At 33.5% G+C, this 15,059-nt stretch overlaps 2 protein-coding genes across 3 annotated transcripts in view; one reads left to right on the forward strand and one right to left on the reverse strand.

Annotated features, from left to right (window-relative positions):
• The first annotated feature begins 213 nt into the window (after positions 1-213).
• On the forward strand, positions 214-10,276 carry LOC106181302 (uncharacterized). Its single transcript, XM_013565634.2, has 7 exons — positions 214-382; positions 2,462-2,554; positions 3,815-3,841; positions 5,354-5,550; positions 6,383-6,467; positions 7,117-7,328; positions 7,703-10,276. The coding sequence occupies exons 2-7, from the start codon at positions 2,489-2,491 to the stop codon at positions 7,797-7,799; spliced, it is 684 nt and encodes a 227-aa protein (XP_013421088.1). The 5' UTR covers positions 214-382; positions 2,462-2,488; the 3' UTR covers positions 7,800-10,276.
• A 166-nt stretch (positions 10,277-10,442) lies between these two features.
• Positions 10,443-15,059, reverse strand: part of LOC106181304 (uncharacterized) — a 28,359-nt gene continuing 23,742 nt past the window's right edge. For both annotated transcript variants that reach the window (XM_013565636.3, XM_013565637.3), the window contains exon 11: positions 10,443-14,791. In XM_013565636.3, coding sequence (XP_013421090.2) covers positions 14,552-14,791 — 240 coding nt within the window. In that variant the 3' untranslated portion in view covers positions 10,443-14,551. The remainder of the gene's footprint in view (positions 14,792-15,059) is intronic.

Genomic DNA, 15,059 nt, shown 5'->3' on the forward strand with positions numbered 1-15,059 from the left:
TTACTGAAAGTAGTACTTATTTAGGATGTTGAAATATGCAAATTGTTTTTAGCCTGAGATGACATGAGACGGCCATCTTGTAGCTTGTCGTGACATCTCCCAGACTCCAGCTCCCAGACGCAAAATAGGAAATTCTAAGTTTTGCAACAAAGTAAAACGGTTGAATTTTATGTATATTTTTACAAATACACATTATGAAAAGCTAACACACCTTGTTGAATGTACATTGCAAATTTCCACCAATATTTGGGTCATCTTTGAGTCCCTCTGCAGAGCTGAGGTTGACCTAATTCGGGCTTTAAAACGTCACCGCTCAAACATTTGTTTAAGGGCCCATGTTTCAGGTGTTTGTGAGTTTGTAGCCACAGATCCACAACGAAAAGTAAGTATTAGACTCATGTACACATGTCCAGGAAGGAATCAAACGTCTGATTGCGATTCTCTTATAAGATAAAATTAAATAGGTCTACTTCAAACACCTGTCTGGCACCCTGAGTTCCCTGGTCAAAGTAGACTATAAAATAATTGCAAGTGATAAGGCTATATCTATATAAATACTAGTGATATATAATCTCTTTCGAGTGGCTGCAGGCAATTAAAATTTAGCACTAATATTTACGTTATTTTGTGTGAAATTCTAGTAAAAAGGAAAATAATGCTCTAATGAAACAAATAAAGTTGGAAAATTAGAATGAAAGCTAATCCAGTGAAATACTGGTATGTTGACTTGTTATTTTAAATGTATCATTTGTACATTTTTACAGTATTACTAGTAAGAGCTCCAGACCAAATGAAAATTTTATATGGTGATAATTCCTAAAATGTTCAGAAATTCAAAATAATAATTATAATTGTAATAATAATAATAAAGAAAGAAGTCAAATAAAGAGATAAGAGGCCAAGGGGAAAAGTTGTTCATTTAAATGTCAAATATCTTGAATGGAAAGAGATATATTTTTTCAATATTTTTCCTCTGCGTGCAGTACATGCATTATTTATTTTAATTTTTTAAAATTTTTTGATCTCTATCTATGCCCTACATGTTTAAGAAAAATACGTATCTTACACAAAATTTAACTTTGGTAAATAACATATTTTGACATTTCATGGTAATTACTTGAGATATTGGAACTTGCAGTGATTTACTCAACTCATGCTGTGCTTCCATTGTGATTGTGTATTACATACTAAATTGGAATAAAGGTCATACCAAGCGTAATAAGACTTGATAATTAGGGTAGTGATTACTTTGAAACTGCAATATGAACATCCCATGGTTACATTTCTTTTATTACAAGTACATTTCTTCTGATATAATCAGTTTTGTAGAAATTTCTGAAGACAATAGATTTAAGTTAGGATCCCTTTTTTGTCAATGTATGGGCAGTAGAATGTGAATGGAGACATGTTTGATTAAAAATAATTTTAGTCGACAAACAGTCATAAATAATGTAATTCCAATCAGTTAACATGTTTTTCAGTTGACTATAGTATGAACGGAACTTAAGTAGAATATATAGAAATATATACAGTACATGTATGCTTGGGAGAAAATGTTTGACTGTTTGTTACTTTGATATAAATTTGCAAAATATCCTTCCAAAATGAGTCATTTTAAATATATATATATATACTAAGAAGTAGTATATGAATGCACAGTTTATTTACAATTAATGCTGAAAATGCTATCAGTGGTCCCTTCACAGTGCTAAACTTTAATTATCCAACCATATACATGAAGGGAAAAAAATATTTTTAAAAAATCTCGACTAGTTCTTTAGCATATTATAAAGGCCTCTATGCTGATGTTATACATGTACTTTATCAAGTCTTATATGAAATGACATCACATAAAATAGTGCTTGTTTCCTATTGAAGGACTCGTTATATTGCTCAGAAACAAAGGTCATGCTTCATAGCTGTGTAAATTAACACCAGGTGTATACTAGCATTTCTGTAGATTTCTTTTCAATACTGATGAACTGCTAGTATTGATAGGTAAGGAAGCTACCTCAAATCTACCAGTGTAGTTTATGTAATGACAATTGCTATTTTTTTCCTTACATAAATAAATTTGGATTTTTTATAATAAAAAATATATAAGTTTTGAAAATGATCTTAGTGAGCAAAGCTTCCAGTCATGATTGCATTTACAGTAGTGGCATGGGATATATCTCCAGGGTATTGGATGATTGAAGTTTTGCCTGTTGGTATTTTCTTAACCGCTACCATTACTTAGCACAGGTCTTTTTGTTTCCTCAGCAGTTACATTCAGTGTGTATTAGACTTGCCCATCTATAATAAAGAAGGGTCCCTTATGAATATCTCCTTAATGTTGGAATGTTTAATGGAAGTCGAAGATAGATGAAGGATGTTGATCAGTTATACACTAACTTATTTGTCTAATAACCATTTTACATACTAGAATTTTTTTTTATTCCAATGTTATTTTTTCCTCCAGAAATTGGCCTCTTCATACATATCACCAATGGCAGCTAACGCGACAACTCGGCCATCAGAAGAAGATTTTAAGCTGTTAAAGGAGAGATGTCAGGTAGGGTGAAATATAATATAATGTTGTTTTTTCTCTGGAAGATGTATCAAGTAAATAAGAGTAAAGAAAATATCTTAGAACAAGTGAAGGATAAAATAAGGTGAAGAAAAGAAAAGATGTAAATGCATGTATGACTATAAGTGAATTAGTTTACAAGATTGTGTGAGGGTGGGTTGGGGCTTACATTAAAGTTTTTGCATGTATTTTTATTATCTCTAAAGAACAGTTTTCATTTTGTCTTTTTTTTTTCATAATTTTAAAGACTAAGATAAAGGCTGCTTCAAGATATATAAAAGTGAACGTCAGCATTAATATTTACAGAAGCAAGCACAGGGTTCACACATTATCATACCACCAGATGACATACTGCTTTTAGATAATTCATATAATATATAAACAAGATCCATTTGAGATGGATATTGTTGACACTTCTTACGCTTTGTCTGACATGGAAATACTGGTGTAGAAAGGATGTGAAGTATAAAATAAGGTAAAAAAAGAAAGAATTGCCATGACCCAATGAACTCCAAACAAGGCAGAAAAGCTGTCAAACGTACAGGTGTATGGCAGAAATTTCAATTTGGATGCAATACTATATAATAATATTAAGGCATAATCACTATCAGTTTTAATTGCATTAATGATGGCAGTGTACAAACTAAAGGGTTTCATTCAATTTTGACAAACTATGTCTGTACATAGATTAAGGAAGAAATAAAACTGATGTGGAATAATTTATTGTATACTTTCAGTATCATTTTCTTTTTTTCATATTTAATCAAAGTTTTACTGAGAGCTAAGTCCGGATAAACTCATGATAAACGGAAATATGCTCAGTTGGGTTTCTGATTTCTTTTTGGGGAAGCTGCTGTTTATCAGATTAACTAGAAGAAAAGTTTGCTTACTTTATTGATTTTTCCACATGAAGCATGTTGTAGTGCAGATCAGGGCATCATTAAGTGATCACAAGCAGATTAACTCTAGTTAAGATAACATGTAAACACACATGTATGGAATATATGGCTTGCTCACCAGCATCATACATTCACATTTGTATAGATCTACTTGTAAAAATGTATTTGCACTAGTATTAAAATTGAACATATTTGATGTAAAATGGCCCATTCATCCATGCTGATTAACATTTTTGTCAAGTCTGATAATTAAATTCCAAATTTTTATATTAACCATTTGTGTTTTTATTCACTATTCTTTTTAGTATTTTAATATAGTTAAGGAAAAACTTAATTTCCATTTCAGATGATCTTTGATGCTGACCCCTCTCAGGTAAGAGTGTGTTGGTCAACTTTGAGGAACCTGAAGTACAGAATAACACAAGAGCTAATGAAGAGAAAATTAAAATCTCTTCTCTAAATGATAACTTGAAATTAACTTGAATATTGGATAAGCACAGGGTAGTCTATAATATGACACTTACATTGTGTACAACCTTTGCTTATCATTATATTGAAAGCATTGTGACATAATTAAACAATGGAATTAAATGTCAACAATGAGAAGAATGGCCCCAGAGGATCAGATTTTTCCATACTATTATTCGCTGTCTTAAAATAGCCTTAAATTAAATGTCACAGATAGTCAGATGCCACTGAGATGCCTATTCATGCACACTTCAAACTCAGAGGCTGTGTTGACAATTTGTATACTATAGTAGTAGCTGATACTGAAAATATGGACCTTTGCTATTAATTGTGTATTTGAAAATCCATATCTCACTGAGCAGTCTGTGTAGGTCAGGTAGACTTCCTGTGTATTTTTGGTCAAAGTAATTTGTAAATGCAGCTAAGATGTGTCTCAGCCATAAGTATATATAGAAGGCATTTCTGTGACTGGGACATAATTATTGTTTGAATAGAGTGATATTGGTTCAGTCCCTGCATGGGTCGATGTCTTTCTTGTGCAAGTTGGACAGATTGATTATGTTTGATTAAGTGAGGAAGTATATTGTACTGCACTTTTCAAGCATCCCTGGTGTATGTTTAATTAAGACCTAAATGATAAATGACTTGAGGAGCAAGAGCATCTTAGAGCATCTTGAAATGTGATGTTGGTTTTTGCATGGGCAATGTCAACTACAAGCACTAGCACTAATACTAGCTATTATTCATTACGTAGGATTTCCCCAATAGTTCAGTATATATTATTTTTATGCTTTTAATGACTTTTAAGTTAATAAAACAATTGAAGGTGAAAAAAGAAAGTCCCATAAATGCTAGATATCTTTCCCACTTAACTTTTGTAGAAACAATTATTGAATAACCTAAACAAAGATTGATCTAGTGTTAAGGCACACAGTGACATTTATAGGGATTAGATTTTTCTGACCATCGATGGATTTCCAACTTTTTGGAGGCCAAAATTATCATTGGCCTAAGCGGCCCCCAGGACCCTACCCCATATTTTCCTACTTTTTAGCTAAATGGCAGTCTTGTCCCTGCATTATACATGCATTATACAAATGTCAAGATCCTTCAGGCTAGGGAAAAACTTTACTAAAAATATTCTTCCAGTATATTGGCAATTTCATTTGCACAGCATTTATATGCAACAATGATATTTTGGATTAAGTGCAAGAAATTAAAACAAATGAATGTGTGAGTCTTGATAGATTGCAATAGAAATTTCTATTACCAAAACTTGCTTGATGATATATTATTAAATAAATGTAGCACACAAACCGAGATATATTTGACATCTGAGTAAAATTTATGTTTAGGGCACTAAGATACTGCATTCTCCTAAAAGAAATCTCTGAATGAAAGTATTTCAATATTTCAGTATCACAACGATGCATCCCTGCACAGGTTTCACAAGGCATTCCTGGGGGTTGATGAGACCTTTCAAGCAGTACTTAAGTGTAACAAATGGCGAAGAGAGTTTGGAGTGGCCAACTTGTCCCCAGAAGATCCTGACATTTTAGAAGAATTACAGACCATGAAGGCATTAATATTATCGCGCAGGGATGCTCGTGAAAGGTACTTTTGTATGCAAGGATTGCCATTGAACTCACTGTGTACATGCTTACATTCAAATGTTCAAGATGAGATAACATCTTAAGTGCCAAATGCAGTACTATAACTATAATGTCATAATTTGTGTTTAATCTCTTTCGCTGATGTGAATTCTTAATATTTTGGTTTCTTGTTTTGATGGTTGCAAAAATAGCCTGCACCACTTTGATAAAATTACTTGCCAGCTGTCAATTCAACAATGTGATGCAAACTCAAACTGGCTAGTGAATGGTACATTTTTTTTATATTTGATACATTAAAGGGATAATAACTCTTCGTATGAAATCTGTATTTCACAATAAAAACATTGTGAATGACTCATAAAAATATAATATATTCTGTTTTCCCACAAAAACGGCTGTTATAGCTATTATTCTGATATCTGAGCTTGTCTTTAGACCACGTGACCTCCATTGATGGCTATACTCTGTTAAAATCTCTTAAGAGATTTTAACAAAAAACCAAACTTTTTAGAAAAAAACCAGGGACTAACTTTGAATGTAAAAATGGATTCATTAACCATTGGTAAGTATGGGAAAATTGTTGTTTACTCCAGGAAAATTCATTTTTTGGCCAAAACGAAGAGTTATTATCACTTTAAGTTTCCATCATGACAGACCGTACAAAGCTGCCATTCAGTCAGTCACATGAAATCAAACAGCTAATTGGACCCACTTTTGTCTTTGTCAATACAGTGCCAGTTCTGTTGTTTACAACAAATTTATATTATACCTATTGTTTCTATGCCTTTCTCCATTACTTTCCTTCTGTATTGGTAAGGCTTTCATTTTTTCAGACCAATCATCTATATAGCTGTCAAGAAGCACAATGCAAATGACAGAGACTTGGACAAACTAACCAAATTTATAGTATATTTATTGGTAAGAACTTTAAAAAGTTTGAAGTGTTATTATTTTTTTTTTCAATGGGGCATGGGAATCTTCTGCCATATAACATTATTCATTTAAATCGGGCATGAGAATCTTCTGTCATTTTACTTTATTCAGGATATCTGTGCAGATCTTACAGGCCTGTAGCAAGGAATTTCAAAGAGTTTTTTTTTTCTAAATAAGTGGACCTTTTACAATAAAATGTTCATGTACCTATATCAAATTTTACTGAAAGCAGACTTTCTCCTGGCAAAAATGGCGATTTCTGTGCCCCCCCCCCCCCCTTAGGCTATGGGCCAGTCCTATGTAAAAGTGGCAATGGTTTGGTATAAATCTTTTTTCTGTTTTTATTGGAATTCCTGTTCATAACCATGCTTTATATAGAACCTTCTGTATATTTGTCTGTGATTTATAAAGTGCCCAGACAAATCATTCATTAATATGAAAGAGCTGTTACCCTGGTTAATCATCGTCTTATTATTCCACAACTGTATAACTGTTTTCAAACTTAAATTTTGATAAACAGAATTACTTTGTTGTATTGTATTGCATTGCATTATTTCAGCTGCTTCCCCCATATATTAAGCACTTAATTAACAGATATTTCTTTTATAGGAAACTGTTATGATTTATTTTACAGGAAACAGCATGCAGAAAGTGCAACGAAGAAATCATAGACAACATTTGTGTGGTATTTGACATGAAGGACTTCACAATGCAGTGTATGGACTATCAGTTTGTGAAAACATTAATATGGCTGCTTAGCAAGTACTTCCCAGAGAGGCTTGGCGTTTGTTTGATCATCAATGCCCCTATGTTGTTTTATGGATGCTGGACAGTAATTCAACCATGGTTTGTTACCATTATATATATAAATTGTGCATATCACACTCGATTCCTTAACAGGGTGTTTAAAAAGTTCTATTATAAATAGGTGTTGGTTGCTTTTATATCTGGCCTTGTTAACATGCACATTTCTCATCAATAAGTGCATCACCCTTGTCTTGACAACAACAACAAAAAAAGGATATTTGGGTGACCCCAAGAATTATAAGTATATATAATTTGTATAAAGTGATTTACATTGCTTTCTCTTTGAAGTTAAAAAAGAAAAGAAAAGAAAAGAAAAAAAACATTTTGAAGTAGTACGTATTATCAAAATCTACAGGATGTTCAGTTTTTAGTCAGAGTGACTACAAAAGCATAATGGCCACATATCTTTGCAGGTTAAATGAGAAGACTGCCAGTAAAGTTGTGTTTGTAAACGATGACCAAGCTTTGAGTGAATACCTGTGTCCAGATGCACTTCCTCATGACCTATGACCACACTGAACATGAGAGAAGCTTGTTTCCGATCCTTGTTTACTATGAAGCCTCAGATCAAGTTTATTTAGATGCCCCAGCAGACAGCTAGGTGACATGATGGACCACAAGAATCCGAAACTCAGGGGGATTATTGAATCTACAGGATGCTGGTCTGCTTTGTGATCTATATTGCAGACTTGTATAAATGCAATAATGATTGTTTAGATCAAAAACAGCAGTTTTTTTTCATATTTTCGGATTAAACGTTGATGTCATACTAAATTTGAATTTATGTATGGAATGTGATAGAAGTAGATTATTACAGTTTTATTTCATATATTATACAATTAGTTGGAGGTAGGTAGTATCACAGGTTTCTACAAGTAGAACTTTATTATAATTTTTTTATCCAATTTTTTAGACATTGCAACTTAATTGTTAAATTGTCCAGTTTTGTTGACATCGACAGTTGATGCATTTTGTGTGCAATTGTTTTTTATTAGATCCACAATGTGATCTGTGTAAATCCTAGTATACATTAACAAAGTAATTGCATTTGTTTTAGTATTTTATCATCAGCCAACAACTGTAATGTAGGCATTGACAGGTTTTACTTTGTCAAGCATTCAATTTGTTATTTACTAAGCTCTGAATGTGTACATATTGTTACTTAGAGCCACAAGTACAAGAACATATAAGCACAGCAAAGTTGACACATTATATGATGCCAAATAAAATTATTATAAAATGTAGTATATAAAGCTTATAATAATTGCGTTATACGATGTCCTTGAAAGCTAAACTGTTGTTATGATGACATTTTACTGGTACCAGTAGTTGATCTCATCCCCCCAACTTATAAGATCTGAATGTTTGACGGAGAACTTTAGGCAGTGTACCACAGACTAGTTTGCTCTGATGACACTAGATGGCATAGGTGCTTTCTTTTGGGAAGTGTTTAATATCAGTCTACCATATCAGGTGGATATATAGATCATTTGCCTTAAGAGTAGTTAGAACCATCATGTGGAAGTTACCCGCTACCAAGAATCTACAGCTGCCTGATATTGTAGACGGGGCAGCACATTCTTTAGTTCACAAGACACTAGGTGGGGTTGGTGTCAAAAGTTCTTGGTAGATTGTCAAAAGCTTTCTGTCAAGCTCTTGTATTTGAAAAGTTAAGTATCACTTAAATGATTCATTCAATACATTGTACATGTTGTGTAGATGTACCATTGTTACAGTATATTACATTTTTGAGAGGATTTAGATTTTGACGAAAATGTTCCAAACTGGATTAGAAAATTAAGAAGTACAGTGTGTGTGCCATGTACCTGTGTTGTGTTTATTTCATAATTATTTAAGTATTGATTAAATAGCAATTCAATATGTTGAGAAAATATCATCTTAGTGTGAGTATTGGTTTACATGGTCAGATTGGTTTCTGGAGCAAGTCATTCCTCTGAAATCTGGATGACAGCGTTGTTGTATCTTCTGATTGTATCTCAGAGGACGTAGGCATTCAGCTATTAAATTACGTAATAAAATAATTATTGGCCTTGGCTGAGGTAAGTTTGCCATTTTGCGAACCTCATAAAAGCATTATTGATATCACTTTTCTGAGGTCTGCAAAACAACATAACAACTTTGGTCAGTAATTGAGTGTATAGTATTCCATATAATTATTTGACTTACAGTTTATCTGTTACATACCCATAAGTGGAGAAAACTTTTATGAAGTCAGAGCTGCATCTGTATTGTACAATACCCCAAGTGTTGATCATACACTGGGAAAGAAACTCAATGTAAGCATTCTGGTATTTATTTTCATCAACTACTATTTTCTCCATTTGGGCTGTCTTTTCTCATGGACATGCACTGAAAAGAATTTTATTATTAATTACAAGTAACTCACAAGATCTCACTTGAATCTCTTTCAATGTAAATCCTATCTCTATTTTGATAGCCCTTCCACTTGGGCCTAAAAAGCTTAGTTTATTTGTAGAACAGTTTCATTAGCTATGTTATTGTAATAGACTTGTGAAGATTCTTTTTGTCTATAGCTACTTATATTAGTCTGATCTTACCATCCAATATTTCATCTGCTTATATATACTATCATGACTAATATAAGTAGCTATAGACAAAAGAATCTTCACAAGTCTATTGGTTTATTTGCATTTTAATATTAAATTGAATTATGAATGTGTTCAATCTATTTTTATCTCTGTGACATTCTTTTATCTACGTGTTATACACTAAAAGGTTTTAGATATTAGATAACCTAAAATTTATTGAAGTAAAATATTTAATAATTTTTTCGTTTTAAAGATTGTTTAATGGGTGGATTAAAAAAAAATCTATTCAGAGTAATTTTGCTTATTGGTAGTTGACAGTTAATTTTCTTTTAGTTTATCAGTGCACTAATTTTTCATTCAGTTGACTAGTTTGGGTTTCTGTTTAGCACTAACACTGAATAAATTCATTTCAATTTTTGTCTTTTTTAGTAGTATTTCTCCCAATGGATATAGGAAAACTAGCCTAGAAATAGCTTTCCTTGCACCAAAACTTTTACAACTCGATAAATTTCAACAAATAAAATGTAAGCAACTAGGCTTAATATTCAGGCAAGCTACTGCTTTACTGAAAACAGGCTTACAGTTCAGCTTCAGTAACATTTTATTCAGTACAGTTTGAGAAAAGATCACAATCATATGATTCTATATACCAGTTACAGAGTATGAAAAAAGAAATACGAGTTTCATAAGCTACGCAAAACATACTAAGCCATTTAAGACATCCTTTCCAGTTGGCATTCAGACATAGATGAAAGAAAAAAAATCGGAATAAAGCACAATACAAAATATTTCAGAAAATGAAATGATCTCCTTAATCAATTGAATAGCATCACAAGTTGATGTCAGACCAGACAAAGCGACTTGATCACCTGAATGAGTATTTTCACAACTTTGAGGTCATTTGCACTTAACAGAAAAGCATACAGCCAGCACCAACATGCTTCTATCAATACCTTACATATATGAATATGGTCAAAATCAAGTCACAGTTGATTAAGGTCTTCATGCACCCAGAACTTGGAGACCTGCTTGTCAATTAATTTCAAGGAGATCAAGGAACCCACAATGGAATAGAACAATATCAAGACTGTTTTACTTGCAGAGGAAGAACCAAGGAGCTCATTTGTATCAAAATGTCCACTTACATGAGAAGTAAATATAATTTCTATGGCTTCCGTTCCAACCACTTTGGGACAAATTTCTTATTGTTGATACATTTTTGTACTATGTTCATATACAATATTGCACCCAGATCATTATTTATTTCATGACAAACCTGCATATGGCTGGCCTGACAAACAAAGGAACCCTTATAATTAGTTCTAATAAAGGCATGCAAAAAATAAAGGACAACAATTACAATAGCTTAAAAAAATTTTCAAAAAAAAAGGTCTATAACCCACTTGGTCCACATTGCACCCTTGGTGTAAAGTCAACTCCTCTCCATCAGTATAAATCTCACTGTGGGTAGAAGAATCAACATACATCACTCTGATACCCAGGGTGTCTTAGGGCTTATTCCCAATAACACTGTTGGTCTACATAGATCAAGCTAACTCTGCAGGGACTCTTACTGGATGTAATCAGGTTAAAAGATTACCACGCCACACGTAGAATGATAATTACATTGGAAATAAGCCCTTAGTGTAGCTCTGTGCTTGTTCTTCTACAGTTATTTCATAAATGAACTCACTTCTTAATTTCAAGTATACAAATGCACTGAAAATAGCGAACAATTTTTTTTTGTTTCTAATATTGGTACTGCTTTACCCTATTTTTCACATAATATATGTATGTATGAACTGTTAATGAAGTATTATTAAACCATTATTGATATCCTTCTTTGTATATTATATTATATTATATTATATTATATCACTCTTAATCCACACTGAAGTGTTTTGATGGATGATAGTTTTGTTCTCTTTAACAGTATGGTTTACAAAAAAAGGTGTACAATTGCCAGACCCAAAAGCTGAAATTTGTTCAAACACCCCAATGTATTTTTAAAAATTGCCTGCAGATCTCAGCAGTACTGCTTCATTCTAATCTACACTAAACTCAACACTTGTGTACCAGTGTCTGCGTCCTCCAGTTCAATGTTAGTCATTGTGAGACAGGCATGTTATTGGAGACCACAGAATCCAGACTGATACTTCACAAACTATTCTTTTATGGTACTCTGTATGCATTGATGTTGCATATGCCACACTTCATACCCAGCAAACACTTCACCTTCAAATCACTTGGCCAGCATGTTGCTATGACGTTATAATGTAGTAGCAACGTGCCAGCCACGTGATCCAAAAGTGACGTGTTTGCTGGGTGTAAGTATTGACACTAAATAACTAGCCCAGTTATACAGAACTATATCTACCTTACACCATTGGCACCATATGCACAAGTGTTTCCCCATTCTTGTAAAATCACAGAAATCTGGGCCCCGTATCTCGAAAGCATCACGCACTGCGACCGTGCGCTAGTGTCTCGATTCCATAACTCGCCCCATATAATACTCTGTAGCCTCTATTTGATATCGCTATTCGCAATACGCGATGCTTTTGAGATACGGGGCCCTGGGCTGCAATACAAAATGCTAACACAGACCAATTTCATCCGAGCCAGAACCTAAGATGCAAAGATTTGATAATCAAATAGTGCAGCCCAGTCTTAAAGGAGACCTCTTAATCATGCTTACAATACACCACTTGTAATTGTAAGAACTTTTTATAGTGGCACACACATAAATAAATGTTAAGATTCACATCTTTCATTTATGACAATTCTAAAAATATCAGCCAAAGTTATAAATTTAAAATTAAAATTTTACTGGCATCTTTCCCTACTTTGCCACTGTACTTGCTTTAGATATTGGAGTTGTGGCTTCACACAAACACAGTGAACTACACTTTAACAAAGACTATACATCTACCAAGATGCACACAATTTGTGGCATAAAGTTCCCCATTTCTTATCTCTTCATACAAAATGTACATTTCCAATATAATATCAAACAATTCAGTTACCACAATTTTATATCATAGCATTACAACACGGGGATACCCATGGCATCAAAGTCTAATGATTACGGGTGCAGTGTATAAATTGATAGTAAACCAAACATTTACCAAAGGCCATTACTATGTCACTTAAAAGGTAACAGTGCGGTGTTAACATTAAAATAAAAATTGTCCTTTAAATTAATTTTGTGCCTATTCTATTGTTCAATGTTGTACCTGATACGTGAACATTACAGATTGTACAGTTACTGTAATGTTATACTGTTTGATGAGATTGTCTGTGTACTTAGTAGTGACAATGACAATATGTTCCTACCACACAGTATCTAAGCATACTATTGCAGACATGAGCCTGGTTTTTTTTTTAATTATCCTAATCTGCTGGGGGCCTGGTGTTGCCTAAGATCCCATTTGAATTTCATGAAAAATCTCGAAATCCCGTGGAAAAATTACATCTGAGGTTCGAGCACAAAATCATCAGAAGACCCTCCATGTGAGGCATAATCTCATTATGTTCAACCAACTGACCAGAGCAACTAGATTGTCTTTATGAACATAAATAATTTTAATTTTAATAATTTGTGAATAATAATTGTGATACTCACAAAATGGAACCATGCTTCACTGCTATATGAGCCATTTAATATGCCTTTTTCAGGGATGAGACCCACCAATGCCACCCAAAAAAAAGCCAAAATTTCCCCGACATTCGAAAGATCTCATCCCTTTCATGACGTAATCCCTTTCTTTTTCAGTACTGACTATGGTGGAATTAAAGGCAAATCAGTTTTTACAGGAAGAATACATCTGATGACTCATTGTGCTGCATACCTGCTTTAAACATTATCTGCATGATGTAACGTGCAGTCTCAATGCTTTGGGTGCTCTTCAGGTGAGAAAAACATCTTGACTTTCTCTAGCAAAATACCTTTTAGCCAAATGCTTCACATTTTACAAACAGGCTAAGGAAAATGTAAAATATTTCATTAAATGGATAACATTTTCCAAAATTGCTAAGGAAAATGTTAATCATTTCACCTATCTTTTTGACTCATTTTTAACCAATTTTTCTACACACACCTTCTTTGGCTAAATGTAACTTTGTTGTAGTGAAGCCTGGAGGATGCTTACAAATTCTGAACAAATACATCGACAGAACTACCAAACATTACAACAACAGCCATTGCAATATTAATCAATGGATGGTATTACTGTCACTGGCATTTGTTCCCAGTTCCACAGCAACCCGCAGAGTCGATTTCACTTTCAAAAATGATTACCGCAATGGTATTCAATACTTGTATGTTATTGTAATCTGAAGAAAATTCCAGTTTCTACCTCTGCAATGCCAGCAGACCTTCAAGATTCATGCTATTCTACATGTTTAAATATATGTATATATAATAATGCAAGGTGCTCACTATATCACATACAAGTAGCATTTTTTATGTTCTCCAACCCTCCACTGTATAGTAGTTTTCACCCTGAACACTTTGTAATGCCCCTTCTCATGATAGTAATGCCCGTTTCCATGAAACTAATGTCTTGCCACTAGACTATGTCAAAATGACCAATTATACCACATGCCAGAGTCACTTCATCCTCAAACCCATCATGGCCATGTTTATGTGTGTACAAGTAGCCTTCAGTTACAATCAAATTATTTCATGGCTCATGCAACAATGTTCATGTAGTGAAAAAGATAATGACACCACTCCGCTGCCACCCACGTCATGGCTGTATAAGTGAAAAATTTGGTTGGGATGTCCACATCAAAAGGAGCTGCTTCCTTCACTGGTACCGAGGATGTGCCTCCTTCCCTGTCCACCTCTGTGTCTCGCGTGTTCTCATCCTCTTCTTCCTCTTTCGCATCTTTCTTCTTGATCTCTGAGGTTTTCTTTACTTTTTCAGGCTGAAAAAAAATGTGTCAAAGTTCTATACAGTAAGATTAAAAACTGAGATACTGAAAACATGGTTTTGGACATCTAGGTCTGGTACAATCATGTTTTTTAAAAATCATATGCTAAAAAATCTCAAAGAGAGTGACACGTCTCCTTCCACATTACAGCACTGTAAATTTAATCTTTTGTTGTGTGGCTTTGTGGAAAATGAGCAAAAAGGCATATCACTTACAAGGATGAGACTGTCATTTAGTAAAAAGTAGGAAAATTTAGTAAAAA

This window comes from Lingula anatina, chromosome 3, assembly GCF_051362555.1.
Source record: "Lingula anatina isolate TDL-2025a chromosome 3, LinAna3.0, whole genome shotgun sequence".
Lineage (NCBI taxonomy): Eukaryota > Metazoa > Brachiopoda > Lingulata > Lingulida > Lingulidae > Lingula > Lingula anatina.

Coding starts and splice junctions, on each gene's coding strand:
- LOC106181302 (XM_013565634.2), top strand. CDS start 2,489: ATGGCAGCTAACGCGACAACTCGGCCATCAGAAGAAGATTTTAAGCTG. Junction 2,555..3,814: donor TGTTAAAGGAGAGATGTCAG/GTAGGGTGAAAT, acceptor TTTCCATTTCAG/ATGATCTTTGATGCTGACCC. Junction 5,551..6,382: donor CGCAGGGATGCTCGTGAAAG/GTACTTTTGTAT, acceptor TCATTTTTTCAG/ACCAATCATCTATATAGCTG.